Consider the following 15,879-nt stretch of genomic DNA (forward strand, 5'->3'; position numbering starts at 1 on the left):
AAGATAGAGAGAGTACTCGTTAATACAAGTGGTGCGAATGAAAATGAAGTACAAATTGCGTATATATAGTGTTTCGAAAATTAAAAATAAAAAATAAAAAATCCGCTGGGCTATGCGTTGGGCGATCCGGGCGCTGCCATGGAGCCGAGCGGATCGCCCAGCGCATAGCCCAGCGGATTTTGATCGCCTAGCGCTAGGCGAAATTGATTTCCGGAAAACCGCTCGGCGGTTTTCGGCTCCTCCAATGGTTCTCTTAGCGACCGCCTAGCACCGGCGCTCGGCTAGGCGGTGCGCTAGGCGCCGTTGTGGATGCTCCTAAGCTCAATTTGACAGCTGTGTAAAAATGCGCACGCCTTTATAGTAATTTCACAACTGCTAGTTTGGGATATCCTTGGGCCCATTATTATTTAATTAAAGTAACCCAGGCCCATTACACAACAAGAGTGAAAACTGCAACGAAAAACAAAGAGGAAATCGCTACTATGTCGGGAGAGGAAGCTGATGGAGGCACCGCCGCCACCGGTGAGGGTTCTAACGGTGAGTTCTGAAATTTTTTTTCCCTAGTAGCAATTTAGAGTTATATGCTCGAAGGTGTGTGTTTGAATTTCTATTTTTTTTTTGCCTAGATTCAATGCTTATGTTTGATTTTGTTCGTTTATTTATGTTTCTAATTCATAGCCAAGTTGATTTGGATCGTTATCTAGTAGCTCGAATTTCGTTTGTTATTCTACCTTGGTGTAATTCGCTTTGAATGTGGAGTTTGTGTGGGAATTGCGAGTGAATTCAGTATTTTGTTCCGCAGTTAGGGTTTCGGTACTGTAATTGTTAAAGGGGAATGACACTGTATGATTATTTCCTCAAATTTTATGCACTGGTTTCACTGAGTTCGATTTTGAAGTTCTAATTCTCAGAGTATTTGATTTTGATGCATAATGGAGTAGATGTTTTTTGGTCTAAAACTAAAGTCAGCTGTATTCATGTGAGAAATCCGAATAGATTTGACAATTTCTTCCCAAATTAGAGATATTCATATGCTGAAATGATCTCGTTTCCAGTGTGCAATTTCTTTAGGAAGCCATCAAAGGGGAAGAACATTAGGAAACGAACCGCCGTTGAAGATGCGGAAGGCGAAGAAGAAGATTCTAACTCTGGGAGCGCAGTGGTGTATAAGAAGAAACAGGCTGCAGCTGACAACAAGCTGCTATTTTCTAGTGGTCCGTTGAAGACTTCGAAAGGGTCTGAGCCTGAAAAACAGAAAGAATCTGTCTTTGAGTATGAGTCATCCAGAGAAATTCAGGTCCAAAATGATAGTAGGGCGACTGCCACTTTAGAGACAGAGACCGACTTCTCAAGGGATGCCCGGGCGATTAGAGAGCGTGTTCTGAAGCAAGCTGAAGCGGCACTGAAGGGAAAGAACAAGAGTGCTGGAGACGAGAAGTTGTATAAAGGTTTACATGGGTATACAGATTATAAGGCTGGATTCCGGAGAGAGCATACTGTTGCTAGCGAAAAAGCCGGTGGAGCTCACGGACCTCTGAGGGCATCTGCCCACATAAGAGTGTCGGCAAGGTTTGACTATCAGCCTGACATTTGTAAAGACTATAAAGAAACTGGCTACTGTGGTTATGGAGATTCGTGCAAGTTTATGCACGATAGAGGCGATTACAAGTCAGGTTGGCAGCTTGAGCAGGAGTGGGACGAAAAGGAGAAGGTGAGGGCTAGAAAAATGGCTATGGGAAATAAGGGTGGTGATGATGATGACAGTCCTGCAACAAGTGATGAGGAAGATGAGAACGCGCTGCCATTTGCTTGCTTCATTTGCAGGGAGCCTTTTGTGGATGCTGTCGTAACCAAGTGCAAGCACTATTTCTGCGAGCATTGTGCGTTGAAGGTACTATAATTTGATCTTTCCTTGCTCGTTTATGCTTTTATCTTATCTCTACAAAATAACAGAGAATCAAAATGAATTTGCTTTTTTGCTTATGATGGTTTTTTTTTCACACAGCATCATGCAAAAAATAAGAAGTGCTTTGTTTGCAACGAGCCTACGTTTGGGATATTCAATACGGCCTTTGAGATACGCAAGAGAAAGGCCGCCGAAGGAAAATGACATCTCAAATAATGCATTGGCAAAATTCTGTTTGTTTTGTCTTCTCATTGTAAAATCAATTTTATTGCATGTATCGACTTTTCCTTTTTGATGATACTGTTGTATATTGAACAATTAGTCATGTATTCTCAGAGAAGAGTCTTCACAATTAATTGCCATGTTGAATGTTTTCTTCAGTCTCTCTCTCTCTCTCTCACACACACCTCGATTCAGCACGGATGCCCTTGCTGTTACTCTGTTCTTAATTATTCAAAAAATCACCCCAAACTTTTTGTAATTTGATTACAATTCAGGTTTTGCCATTTTCGTTTTCTGTTTTTACTTGGCACTGAACTTGCGTAAAAGCACAGGAAATGGGAACAATGTCATCATCTCAAAAATGATACAAAGAATTTTGTATATTTACTGCTGTAATCTCCACCTCTTGGTATGTACAGAGACAATTGTCATGCTCGTTTCAGTTAACAATTTACAAGGTTTCAGCGCAACAACTCATTGTCTCTTGCTCGTTTCAGTTAACAATTTTACAAGGTTTTATCGCAGCAACTCTCTGCAGGAACACTTGCCTTCTTTAAAATGGTGAAACCGTATGCCATCTTTGAGGATGATCTCGCGCTTTCTTGCCAGGGAAGTGTATTCGGCAAAGGTGTGGCGGTCTGCACAAATTGTTGTATTCTTGATCACCCTGACTGGTGTATTGGTCTTCGTTTGCATCAGGCCGAATGTGATTGCTCTTTTCTCTGTATGAGAAAGCAGTGCCTTCTCCTTCTCTCTCTTGTCGTCAGTGTTCAGATGCACACATTTGGTGTCTGGTAAGTATCCCATGCTCTTGATATCAGATACTAGATGATACAGTTCAAAATAGACTTCTCCATCTCTTTGATGTGGCATCCCTGATGCTGAAAAAACATACTGTGTTGTTGATTTCTATCCAGCTCCAGACATTTCCTATTTTCAGGGAACGACGTTCCATCAAATCTCGGACCCTGTCTACATCATCCCATCTTTCTGAAGCTGTATACATGTTCATCAGCAGCACATAGTTAGCAGGATTCTCTGGTTCTAACTTAAAGAGTTGTTTTGCAGCAATCTCTCCCAGCTGGAGGCTGCCATGGGTTCGACAAGATCCAAGAATCGCGCCCCAGACTGTTGAATCGGGCTCTACTGGCATCTGACTGATGAAATCCCATGCTTCATCAAGATATCCTGCCCTTGCAAGAAGATCCACCATGCAGGAATAGTGTTGAATGGTTGGAGTTATCCCGCATTCTGTCTTCATGCTGTCGAAGAGTCTCCATCCTTCATCAATCAAACCAGAATGCTTGCATCCTGTGAGCAGAGCTGTCATGGTTATGGGATCTGGCTGGAGTTTCTTTTCTTCCCGCATTCTGTGGAACAGAGAGATCGCTTCCTTCCCATGGCCATACGAAGAAAATCCCATTATCATGGAGTTCCAGGAAGCTAATGTTTTGTTCTCGGCTGCCTGAAAAACACGGTAAGCAGTCTCCAAACTGCCACACTTGCTATACATGTCGATGAGGGACGTACACACAAATACGTCTTCTACATATTCATTTCTTATACTAATGCAGTGCGCCTCTTTTCCCCTCTGCAGAAGAGACAAGCCTGCACAAGCTCTACATAAGCTTGCAATAGTAGCCGAGTTTGGCTTCACACCTTCAGCTTGCATCTGGTAAAAGAAGTCTAGCACTTGTCTGTGGTATCCGTTTTGGCAACTGCCTGATATAAGAGCAGTCCATGAAACCACATTGGGAGCTAACCCTGAATCCTTGATTTGCTTCATCACGTCGAGGGCTTCATCAATTCGCCCTGCCACTGAGTAGCCAGACACCATGCTGTTTTATGTGACTAGATCTGGTTCGACTCCTTCTCCCTTCATAAGCTTCATGAGTTTGTCAGCTTTCTCAAAATCCCCCTTGAATGAATATCCAGAAATCATCGCGTTCCAAGCAAAGATGTTTCTACACTCAATGCCATCAAAAACAGCTCGAGCACTATTTAAGTCATCATTCTTCACATACATGTCTAGCAATGAAGTGATTACATGAATATCAGAATCAATCCCATTTCTTATAACAAAGCAATGAATTTCCTGTCCAAGGTGGAGGTAATGAAGCTCACTCACAGCTTGAAGAACCGTGGTCATGGACCTGTTGTTTGGCTTAAAACCCCCATTCTGCATATGCTGTAAGATGTTGAGCACTTCTTGGCATGATCCATGATGAAGATGCCCAGACAGAAGGCTGTTCCAAGTGACGATATCCGGCTTAATACTGTAAGTTTCCATTTCACGCAATAGCTCCCATGCGTCTTCAAGATGACCATGTGCTGCATAACCAAAGATGATTGCGTTCCACGTAGATAGGTTTCGATTTTGCACAAGATCAAATACAGCTCGTGCTTGTTTGACATTACCATTTTTTGAGTACATAAAGATGAGTGAGTTGCATATGGATAAATTCGATTCGATTGCTTTTCTCAGGATGTATCCATGTAGCTGCTTCCCCTCATCAAGAGCTCCTATCTTCCCACAAGCTTGAACAACTCCAGTAATGGTGAAAGCATTGCTGTCAACCTCCGTGGACGAAAACTGCATACGTCGAAAGACATCGACACCCTTAAACCATTCCTCATTCCTCAGAGCCACCAAAACAGCTTCATTCCACAACAGAGATGTGTGATCCGATGTTTCATGGAACACCTTTTTAGCTGAATCCGAACCGCAACAGCTCCCATAGAAGTTCATCAATGCAGCTTTTGCATGCATATCTTTATCAAAGCCTCTCTTGATTAGGCAGACATGAATCTCCAGACCTAGCCATGAATCCCTCAGGTTTGCACACATTTTGAGAAGCATGGTTAGATTTTCACTCCCAAAAACCACTCCCATATTGTGTAATTCAGCAGAAACTTGGAGAATCTCAGTGGGGTCTCCACCTTTATTCTTGAAATCCTCCAAGAAAGTGTTCCAGTGCAAGTAGTTGTGCTCCAAATCAAGGAAGAACACCATGGCTGCAGAGTGGAAGTCTTGGAGCTCCAAATAGGATGTGATCAAAGACTGCACCTTGATGTCTGAATCTTCCTCGTTTGGCATTTTTATGATATGGGCATGTCTTGCTTTGGCTGTACCGAGTGAAGAAAGGTTGGACAATTTGTTGGGAAATGAAGGCGGAGGAGAAGCAGTGTCAACAACACACACTGCTGCAGATTTTAGCTGGCTGAATTTGGTGGTGAAATTTCTATGTGGTAAGTGATGAAATGTATTTATGGCTTCCATTTAAGCTCAGAATCTGTACTTTATTGGCAAGGAGTCGTCTGCAGCTCAAGACATGGCGGTTGGTAAAGAAATCTGGAGGGAGTTAACATGGAAAGAGAGAGATGTGCTGTAATAGAGATTTTGTCTGTGTCTGTGGATAAGGTTATCCCAACTAAAGATAAATGAATCACTGAAGTGAAGAATCACTCTCAGATCTTTATTATTCTCTTTTAATGATTTGTTTGATGCTAATTTAGAATTACTACTAACTTTTGGGAATAATCACCTCTAAATGTACAAAATTAGCATTTTTTAAAAATTAAATTGAACACATTTTTTTTCCAAAGTGTACAAGTACTTGATTTTTGATATACGGAGTGTATTTTCACATAAAATTCAACTTTTTAATACTACATAGAATTAAAAATTATATACTCCACATTGTCGTTAAAAGTGAACAACAATGGATCTAGTAATTTATCGGAAAAATTATAAATTTTGATAAAAAAATTTGGTGTATCATGGACTCCCTCCGTCTCACATTAATTGTTCACTTTTGCTATTTTCATCCGGTCCCTGTTATTTGTCCACTTTAGGCCTCATATTCCACTAACTTATAAAACTCGCATTTTAATATAAAACCAATAAATAAAAGTGAGACTCATATTTCACTAACTTTTTTAATCCACTTTTTTTTACATTTCTTAAAACTCATGCCGGAATCAAAGTGGACAATTGATCGGGGACAAAGGAAGCAACTTTTATAATTAGCCAGAAAAATTATGAAATTTTGATTCGTTCTTATTTATTCCGTAGTAAAATTGTATTAATATAGTCAAAAAATTATACCCCTACATTAATATCATCTCCAATAAAATAAATAATATGGAGTATTATATAAGAGTATATAATATAAATAAAATACTAGTAACATCGTTTAATTGAATAATATGAATAATAAAACATTAGTAGACTAGTAGAACTTTTCATTATAATATATTTTGAGAACAGATCAATTTTTGATAGGATGGATTAGAATTTGACAAAACTTTTATAATTTCTTTTATCAAGTTACCCTATTATTTAAAGATCCATGTGCTTACTACCTATTGTACGGCTATTAAGATTCATCAACTGTATAGATTTTATTTATTTTTGCGTACAATCACAACGGACGTCTAATAAATAATTAAAGCATAGAGCAAATGGGAAATTTCCTTTGCAGGGATATTATACCAAATCTGCAAAAGCTACAAGATTCCTTGTTCCAACTTCTAATTAACCTCTCTGCATAGAAAGAAAATCAAGGAAACAAGAATCAACAGAGAGTAAGGTAGGCCAGTTCTCAATTCTCAGTCCCACAATCTAAGAAACAAACTTCCACACAATCTCCATCTTTGATCATCCATGAATGAATCTCTGCACTCGGTCCAACAACGATTCCTACAAACAGCGGTCAGTTCTTGAAAAAACAGTTGTTCATAAACATCCAGCAGAAAAGCAGGCATGCACGCAACACACAAACCCGAAAGATGAGAAATACAACTTGATCTCCTAGGCTGCAGAGAACCACAGAAAGATTCTGTTGTCTCCAACCCTCAAGGGTCTGGGCGTAATTTCATTACGACTACACCAGAAACCCTCGAGGGAGAGAGACAACAAAAGCTCCAGTGGTGGAAAACAAGTGAAAGCAAAGCTGCAAAACCTTGGATTGTTACATCTCCCCCAATGCCTCCTGGCCAAGTTTCATCACTGGTCACTACCATTCTTTTAGATACCGTTTCTTGAAGAAACTAAGCATGCAAAGGGCCAGAAGCCCTTGAGGGAGAATAGCAATCGTAGCTTTCGAACGATATACCTAATGCATCGGAAGTAAGCTATGGATGAGGGTATAAACATTATGCAATAATGTAGAAGCCTATTTATAGCCACAAGTCGAGAGAAATTGCGAAGGCTCGGATAAAAAGTATGGTGGGACCTAAATATCTTAGGTACTAGACATGAATGGCCAAACCAGATTCGATTGATTCATGATATATGTTCCTAATCTAAGCAGAAAAAAGATATGGCCCTCAGACACAGAAGTCAACCCTCCAAACCAAGAATGAAGCATCTCAGGCATCTATCTCAATTATTTATCGTGTTCGATTCCTTTTGACCCCTTGATCTAGCATGAGTGAATGGATGCATTTGAAAGAATTTGGGTTGAAGCATGTATGTCAATGAGTCATTATATAAATAGAAAACTCGCATGTTTTTGGATAGGTGTACATATATAATTTGCTTTTACCTACATTTACCTAAATATGAGAAAATTCAGAGGTGCCGCGTCTCATACTTTTGCCTGCTGTTGAAAGCAACAGATAAGTTGAGTATGGGAATATTAAACAAATCTAAGATCTGAAATCCCATCATAAAAAGATTCAATAATAGTGTGATATATAGAAAGATAAGCTCTTTTGGTTGATAAATCTGTGTTCTGTTGAATAAATACGTGTAAATTTGTAATACCTCGTCTGCATGGCACGCACATTCACTCTGGAAAAACTTTTCCTGAACAAACATAACCAACATTGTTAGCACTATAAAGAAAAAAAGAAAGTTGAAGTAGGTTATTTTATTTACCTGGTATTCACCCTTGTCCATAATTTTGAGGTCCCCACACTTTCACAAACAAAAAAGATTTGTAGTGTTCCTCACAGAGATATCAGTAGTAAACTAGTAACACATGAAACACATGGTATTGAGGAATCCATGGAAGTATGTTTGATCTCCATTCAACTAAAGAAGACATATACAGAGCCAAAATAAGCTTTGCTCATCAATTTATGATTTATGATTTTTGTACAACAGAGTAGCAAATAGGAAAGAAGGATTATTGGGGGATTATAAGATTAATAATCACGGCAAATTTTGTTAGGTACTAACAGAAAAACCATGTTATCAAATTCTGAGGTCCCCCCCATTTGAATTTACTAACACATACACATAGATAATGTGCATTATTGGTGCCAGATGTACCATATAAACAGAGAAACATTTCATATCTTATTCTGAATGGATGTTACTGTCTACTTTTGACATAAAGCATATAAAGTAGGGCAACAGAACAAGCAAGTAGAGCAGCCAATGTAAAATTATCTTTTTTTATTACAAGATCGTATCCATTTTGTGAGGAGCAAATAAAAAAGGAAACAGCAATATATATGACATAAGAACCATAATCAGCTTGATTAAATGACTCATCAAGATCATAGCTACAAAACTAAGAAGATGGGTGCAAAACATCAAGCTAGAGCATCAGACACTGTACGTTTCACTCTAGAGGAAATATGTCTGTTAGTAACTTAGCATGGTAATCTGAGTTAGCATGAAATCTCTCAGAAACTTCCATATCAAGTACTCCATCAAACTTCAACCGGGATGATAGCTTGCCCTTTCAATTATTGAACCATATCCTCAATAAATGAAATTCCACTGGTGATATACTTTCTGCTTCTTTTTAACAAAAGTGAAAATCATACATCCATGTTGTAGTACGACTTTGGCCCATTATAGCATATAGAGAACAATGAGGTGGACATTTACTTTAGAATAAGAATAGTTATATGAACAAGGAAATGTAGCACACTGCATAATGTGAAAATGCAACCATGCAAAATAAAAGCACATAGAGTTTCGAAAAGAAGGTAGACTGAAATTTCAAGATCATATGTTTACATATAAGAAAAGTAAGATGCATTTTCACATGGATAAGAAGTTCTACATAATACATCTTATATATAAACTAATTGAAAGAAAGATACAACAAGATCAAAACAAGCAATGACTGTGTATTAATTCCTTTTATTCTTGAGCAGTACCTTGAGATGGACCTATTGATCTGTAGACATAATAAACCTCATATTTACCAGCGTTCTCTTAGTGTGCCATCTGGGAAAACAGGAGCAAGAACTTTATCATCACTCTTCTTCGTTGCGCCATTAACTCTACCAGCTGGTTTGCTCATTTCTAAACTAGGCAATGGCTCATCTTGTCCATCATTGAAGTCTGGAGGCACGTCGTCGTCATCATCATCGCTCCATTCATCATCATAATCTTCTCCATCGCCATCTTCATCGCTTCCCACATTGTCAATGTCAGACCACTCATCTAAATCATCTTCATCTGACATGTCTTCTTGCCCTGTTCCTTCAGCTTCACCTGAGTCAGTCCTTCGAACATTTCTCTTGGGGAATCTTGGAACATTAACAAGTGCGCGAAGCTTCTCCTTGATAAGCAGCATCTTGTCTTTATCTAACAACACAGAATCACGATAAGCTTCACGGAGGAAAACTGAGTCTCTATCCCCCTTGAGAGAGATATAGAACATATCCGGATGCCTTATCAACATGCCTCTTAGCTGTTGGGAGAATCTAAATTCCTCCCGAAAATGGGTTAAATGATCCACAAGTGTTCTCTTCTCAAGAGTGAGGCTCAAGATCTCATGAACAACACCACAAGCATGTTTCTCCTTTTCAGGGCTACCAGGCCTCAAATCCGAAAAATCAGAATAAGGTGAAATGTAAGGCATATCTCTAAACAGAGAAATCCTTCTCATCTCACCTTTCGAAAGATGAAGCCCTTTTGGTAGCTTAACTCTATTGAACCTAGGCACACGATCAATAATCAAATCTCTCTCTTCCACTTCTCTCAGCCTATTCTCGTCTTCGGCAATCTCTGCTGCAGACACAGCAAGCTCAGGATCCCAATGAGTCAACTCCAGCGCAGGCCCTCGTCCTGTTGCAACAACCTTGAAATACTGTGGGTATCGTTGACATATAGTATCCCTAAACTCCAACGGAAGCCCCAAATCAGTCTTCAAATGAGCAATCTTCTCCAACAGAATCCGCTTATCAATCGACATCATCAACAATTTCCTCAACTTAATAACCAGCAAATCCTCCATTTCATTCCTAATCTTCATCTCCTCGAGGTAAAGCTTCTCAGCCTCAGGAGTCAACTTGAACCGAAGTGAATAAACACCTTCTTCTACAATCTCAAACACGGCCGGAAATTTCTTCAACAACGCGATAAACCGCCTCTTTTTTTGCAGCCCTAAAGCTTTTCTAAATCTACCCAGCTCACGAAGCGCCATAATCCTATCCGGCTGACTCATCAAAATCTTCCTAATCTTCAACACCAATTTCAGCTTCTTATCCCTCTGAATCACATTGTCAAACGGAAGCTCCTTCCTCCTCTTCGCAACACCAGCTCTGATAACCGGAAAATATTTCCTCGAGTTTGTCCGAGATTCATTATTTCCCTTCAAAACTAAATTCTGGCCCAAAAACGGAGTCTTGCTTAAATTTCCACAGGTAGTTGATAAACTGAAATTCACATACGGTTTACATTTCAGAAGTGGGGGTGAAGTACAGGAAAGAAAAAATGGGACAGCACAAGGTGATGGTGGCAATTTGGGGGAGGAAAGTAAGAATTTAGGCTTCATAATCAATTTGAAACTATCTAGCAGGGAACATATATCAATATATCGCAACAATTAACACCAGAAATTATCCCTAATCGAATCTATGTGTGATGTGTTCACGAATCAGTCGAGAAGAGAATTGAATTCGTGGAATGACTGACCTGGGAGGTTTAGCTAGGGTTTATCACAAAACCCCTCTTTCAAGATATATTTCTCATTTTCCATTTTATCTTCATCCGGCAATAGATTGATGGATATGCACATTTCCAAATTTACCCCTGCACAAAAAATCTTTTAATTTTAGTACTTCCTTCCTCTACTTCACATTTTTTAATAGCAAGATATTTTAGGAGAAGTTGTTAGGTAAAATAAATAGAAGAAAAAATAGTTGAATATTTTAATGAGTGAGATTTATTTTCAAATATAGAAAGTGAACATCTCAAATGAGATAAACTAAATAGAAAAGATGGAAATCTTGAATGGGACGGAGGAATATTCGAATATGTAAACTTAGTCCATTTGCATAATTTGTTAGATTTTACCAAAACTAGGTGTAGCTTTTGATGTACCAAAACTAAGTACATTTGCATTATTTGTTATGTTTTAGTACAAGTTAATAGTTGGAGAAAAGATTAAATAAAAAAAAATGATTTGAGAAAAGATTAAATAAATTAATAAAGGAAAATTATTAAATAAATTAATATAGATGGTCAAATTTGGTCCATCTCACACTTTTCAAAATTAGAAATAACTATGCATTGATGCGTCAGCTGGTTTAAATCACGTTAGCAAAATATTGTTTCGAACTCAATTGGACATTGTCTTTTATTCACATATCTTGAATTGGTTATCATATCTGCACATAAATAAATAAGATAATTATTAAAAAAATTCCATCTTTCATAATTTACTCTTTGAATTTTGTTAAAAATATAACATGAAGCATTAAAATTTAACCATTTTTCATAATTTCTTTTTCCCATTTTCTTCAGTTCTTACTACTATTACCGCAAAAACAAATTTCTCCCATATAAGTAAAGATAAGAAACCCAAGCATGGTTTCTCAGCCACACAATCTCAAAACAACTGATCATCCACTGTGCCACGTGGCAATCTGCAACTGGTCATCTTCCTCCACTGCATTCCACCTCAGCACTCCACCCCCCAAAAAGTTGGCCTCTTCAAAACTTTCCAGAACGTTGGAAGCTCAAGTCGAAGAATTTTGGCCTGCAAAATGGAAGCCCTGAACGCAGTTGGAGTGAAACCGATACCAATTCTAGCCAACCAAACAGACCCCAACAAGACTCCCACATCTCTCACCCTTTCTCCCTCCAAGAATCAACCTTTCCCAAAATGCACCACCTCAAATCACTCAACCTCCGCTTCAAGAGCTCTCGGCGCCGGCTTAGCTCTGCTCTCTTCGCTTCTCACCTCCGGCTCAGCTGAAGCGCTGCAGCAGCAGACCGATTTCGATGTCGGCGGAGTAATTGACGGTGTGATCCGTTTCGCCGCCGAGAATCCCATAATCGCCGGCGGCGGGGCGGCGGTTGTGGCGGTGCCGGTGGTGGTCGCTCAGATTCTCCGCAATACGCAGCGGTGGGGAGCGGAGAGCGCGAAGGCGGCCTATGCCAAATTGGGGGATGGTGCTAATGCTCAGCTGCTTGATATAAGATCGACGGCTGAGATCAAGCAGACGGGAAGCCCCAATCTCAGAGGCCTTAAGAAGAAGGTGGTGGCGGTTCCGTACAGCAGCGATGACAAGCTGGGGTTCTTGAACAAGCTGAATCTCAAGTTTAAGGAGCCACAGACTACCACATTGTTTGTATTGGACAAGTATGTGTTTTTCGGGGTAAATACGTAGCTCATACAAAATGTTTCACCTTTGCTTCATATTAGTAAAAAAGTTTGAAGTTTACATATATCATACAAAAAGTTTCATTGTGTTTTAATCTAGTACATTTCGTTATATGAAATTTTTTGTACTAATATGAAAGAATCATAAATTCTTTTTGTACCAACATGAAACAATGATGAAACATTTTGTATACAAAGAGTTAATGCCGTTTAAACACATATAATGGAATGTACTAAATTGAAATATGGATGGAACATTTTTATATGATTTATGTAAACTTCAAGCTTTCTGTACTAATATGAAACACAAGTGAAACATTACGTATGAGTTATGTATTTAGCCCCAAAGCCCCTGTGTTTTTCATATTCAATCAATTTTGAGTTGTGAAAAAGTATGATTCTTGATGTTGTTGGAAGTATTAGTGGAATGTTACTTGAGAGTTAACTAGTTTGAGCCCTTGCTAGACTATAGTTGTTATTATGCCATGGATTTATCAATGATCATTCTCTGTGAATCTGTATTTTAATGTTTTAAGAGATTTGTTGAAGCCAGATTTGATGGGAATGCTGAGATTGTAGCGGAGCTGGTGACGTCGAATGGCTTCAAAGCTGCGTATGCAATCAAAGATGGTGCAGAAGGATCAAGAGGATGGGTGGTTAGTTTCGGACACCTTTTCATTCTCTAGCTAGAAATAGAATGAACGTGAAGCATATGAAACTTAGCAATATCTTCGAAATGCAGAATAGCGGCCTCCCTTGGATAGTTCCGACGACAACGTTTGATATCACTAGTGTCATTGATACCTTTGGGGTGAATATTTCCAAACCACACCATCACTTGTTACAAGAATGAATGCTGATGATGGTTTAATTTCAAAGTCATAGCTTTGTTTCATGTTTTGCATATGTAGGAGGGTGTGCCTGTGGCACTTGGCATTGCTGCAGCTGCTGCTGGTCTTGGTTTATTTGCTTTTGCAGAGGTTGAAATTCATAAAAAAGTTGAATTTTTTTTATGATAGATGCTTGATCAAAAAAATGATGTAAGGTCTTCAATTCCCTTTTCTTGTAGGCTGAAACAATTCTCCAAGTTCTGGGTTCAGCTGCTCTTGTGCAGTTTGTCAGCAAGAAACTCCTATTTGCGGAGGTAGTAACCTTACTTCCTCATGATTTGAGTTTGAATACTCAAACATCTTTAATTGTGGGATTTTTTTCTTTTAATTCACAGGATAGAAAGGTAACTATCAAGCAATTTGAAGAGCTTCTAAACACCAAGGTTGCTCCAAAGGAGCTTGTGGACGATATCCAGGTAGTGATCATGTTACATTTCGTGTTTCATCCCTTCTTCGATATGGTCATTTAACACGCTTCACCTTGTTTGGCTCGACTGTTGTAGCAAATTGGGAAGGCAATTCTACCTGCACTGCCTGCTAATAACAAGGGCCTTCGGGATCCTGCACTTGGTGGGCACGATGTCATGAAATCCGAGCCTGTCGTTGAGGCTATCAATGTCTCACCTGAAGCCGAGCCAAACCCTATACCTACTGCAGAAGCAGTAGATTCTGTCCCTGAAGAAGAGTCCCTCCCTACACTACCAAGGCCACTTTCGCCATATCCTAATGTGAGTTGTTTTTTCGTATTTTTTGTAGCCTTCGTTCATCCATACATGTCACGTGTATAATTTTGATCTAAAGGCATTATTATGGAGTATTTGTGTGTGATTGCAGTATCCTGATTATAAGCCTCCTTCATCGCCCACACCATCACCACCTTGATGCAATTGCCACTAGTGGAAGCTCGGATCATCTTTCGACATATTATGGTTAATCCTGAGTACTAAAAGACACATTCATAGAGTTTATGTTTAGTATTTCATTTAACATATAAATATATTTAAATATGAACTACTCTTATTGTATAACTAAAATCAAATTTTGGCTCATGGATAAGAATTTTGGATGGATGAGATCACGAGACATGACGCCTGTCGAAAGTGTTTCTCTTTGAAAATACAGTACTCCCTCCGTCTCTTAGAAAATAGACAACATTTAAAATGACACGAGTGTTAATACAAAATTAATAAAGTAATAGAGAGAGAAAGAAAAAGTTATTAGAAAAAGTTAGCGGAGAATGAGACTTAATTCATTAGAGAAAAAAAAATTCCTTAAATAGAATTGGTCTATTTTTAAGGGACATCTTAAAATGACAAAAGTTGTCTATTTTTAAGAGACGATGGAGTATATTACTTGATATTTCAAATTAAATTATTTTTAAAATTATATACTATTAAATTAAATGTAATTTTGTTATATTTCTAATATATTGCATATATGCACGTGAATAGAGATGCGTTAAAATGCTAACTTTTCTTAAATTATTAACTTGCTAACTCATCAACGTAGTGAATTAAAAATGTCAACACTGTCATATTAAAATGTCAACATATATTTGTGTTGACATTTTAATAACATGTGCTGACATTTAAATATCAATATCAACATAATGTATTAAAATATCAACTTAAGTTTATGTTGACATTTCAGTATCATCGTGTTGACATTTTTAATACATTACATTAATGAGTTAGCGACTTAAGAAAAAGTTAGCAACGGATCACACCCCACATGAATAAATTTATATGATAAAATTAGAATTTAATAAGTCTCCAAATATACTTTGTATTATTTATTTCGACATAATTATACTCCTTTTCTTCAAAAAATAGTTTATTTTTGTCAATATTATATGTCCACAAAATTAGCCTATTTTTATTTTGGAAATAATTTTAGTATATATTTTGGAGTACATTATTGACTATATGAGTCTTATTATTTACAAATATTACTATCATTTTTCTATCTTTCATATACTTTATTAAGTATATTAATTTAACATTAAAATCTATGTCTTTTCCCAAAATCTTTGTTTGTGGGACATGGAGGAGTATGTCATTAACTATTGTGGTGAACTATTACATGTTTTTTTTGGTACAAAGCCACGGGATCTAGATACATCACCTCTAAATGATTGAACTTCAAATTACTCACTAGAGGCCTTTTGTTTCTTCCTATTTTGTCCCCGAACCCATTAAGAACTTAGTATCTTTTTATTCTCAACTATTTTAAGTTGAGATTATAAATTATGAAGATAAAAATTTGATTTGTTCTATAAATA

The 15,879-nt window shown here is 38.0% G+C and overlaps 3 protein-coding genes and 1 pseudogene across 3 annotated transcripts; 2 read left to right on the forward strand and 2 right to left on the reverse strand.

Moving 5' to 3' along the window:
- Positions 1–386: 386 nt before the first annotated feature.
- LOC121775561 (zinc finger CCCH domain-containing protein 1-like) lies at positions 387–2,286 on the forward strand. The gene is made up of 3 exons (XM_042172647.1): positions 387–537; positions 1,056–1,891; positions 2,006–2,286. Exons 1-3 carry the CDS (start codon positions 483–485, stop codon positions 2,108–2,110), a joined length of 996 nt encoding a protein of 331 aa, XP_042028581.1. The 5' UTR covers positions 387–482; the 3' UTR covers positions 2,111–2,286.
- Positions 2,287–2,493: 207 nt separating this feature from the next.
- LOC121774182 lies at positions 2,494–5,572 on the reverse strand (annotated as a pseudogene).
- Positions 5,573–9,102: 3,530 nt separating this feature from the next.
- Positions 9,103–11,068, reverse strand: LOC121775290 (protein WHAT'S THIS FACTOR 1 homolog, chloroplastic-like). Its single transcript, XM_042172346.1, has one exon. It carries the CDS (start codon positions 10,873–10,875, stop codon positions 9,295–9,297), a length of 1,581 nt encoding a protein of 526 aa, XP_042028280.1. The 5' UTR covers positions 10,876–11,068; the 3' UTR covers positions 9,103–9,294.
- Positions 11,069–12,006: 938 nt separating this feature from the next.
- Positions 12,007–14,681, forward strand: LOC121775337 (rhodanese-like domain-containing protein 4, chloroplastic). The gene is made up of 8 exons (XM_042172414.1): positions 12,007–12,687; positions 13,262–13,364; positions 13,451–13,519; positions 13,620–13,688; positions 13,778–13,852; positions 13,934–14,014; positions 14,102–14,326; positions 14,433–14,681. The coding sequence occupies exons 1-8, from the start codon at positions 12,089–12,091 to the stop codon at positions 14,478–14,480; spliced, it is 1,269 nt and encodes a 422-aa protein (XP_042028348.1). The 5' UTR covers positions 12,007–12,088; the 3' UTR covers positions 14,481–14,681.
- The last annotated feature ends 1,198 nt before the right edge of the window (positions 14,682–15,879 follow it).

This window comes from Salvia splendens, chromosome 17 (assembly GCF_004379255.2).
Source record: "Salvia splendens isolate huo1 chromosome 17, SspV2, whole genome shotgun sequence".
In the NCBI taxonomy this organism is placed as follows: domain Eukaryota; kingdom Viridiplantae; phylum Streptophyta; class Magnoliopsida; order Lamiales; family Lamiaceae; genus Salvia; species Salvia splendens.

Excerpts from the sequence above, each read along its gene's own strand:
- LOC121775561 (XM_042172647.1), top strand. The coding sequence starts at position 483 with ATGTCGGGAGAGGAAGCTGATGGAGGCACCGCCGCCACCGGTGAGGGT. Across the intron at positions 538-1,055 it reads CACCGGTGAGGGTTCTAACG|TGTGCAATTTCTTTAGGAAG; the intron begins GTGAGTTCTGAA and ends TCTCGTTTCCAG. Across the intron at positions 1,892-2,005 it reads GCGAGCATTGTGCGTTGAAG|CATCATGCAAAAAATAAGAA; the intron begins GTACTATAATTT and ends TTTTTCACACAG.
- LOC121775290 (XM_042172346.1), bottom strand. The coding sequence starts at position 10,875 with ATGAAGCCTAAATTCTTACTTTCCTCCCCCAAATTGCCACCATCACCT.
- LOC121775337 (XM_042172414.1), top strand. The coding sequence starts at position 12,089 with ATGGAAGCCCTGAACGCAGTTGGAGTGAAACCGATACCAATTCTAGCC. Across the intron at positions 13,689-13,777 it reads GTTTATTTGCTTTTGCAGAG|GCTGAAACAATTCTCCAAGT; the intron begins GTTGAAATTCAT and ends CTTTTCTTGTAG. Across the intron at positions 14,015-14,101 it reads AGCTTGTGGACGATATCCAG|CAAATTGGGAAGGCAATTCT; the intron begins GTAGTGATCATG and ends CGACTGTTGTAG.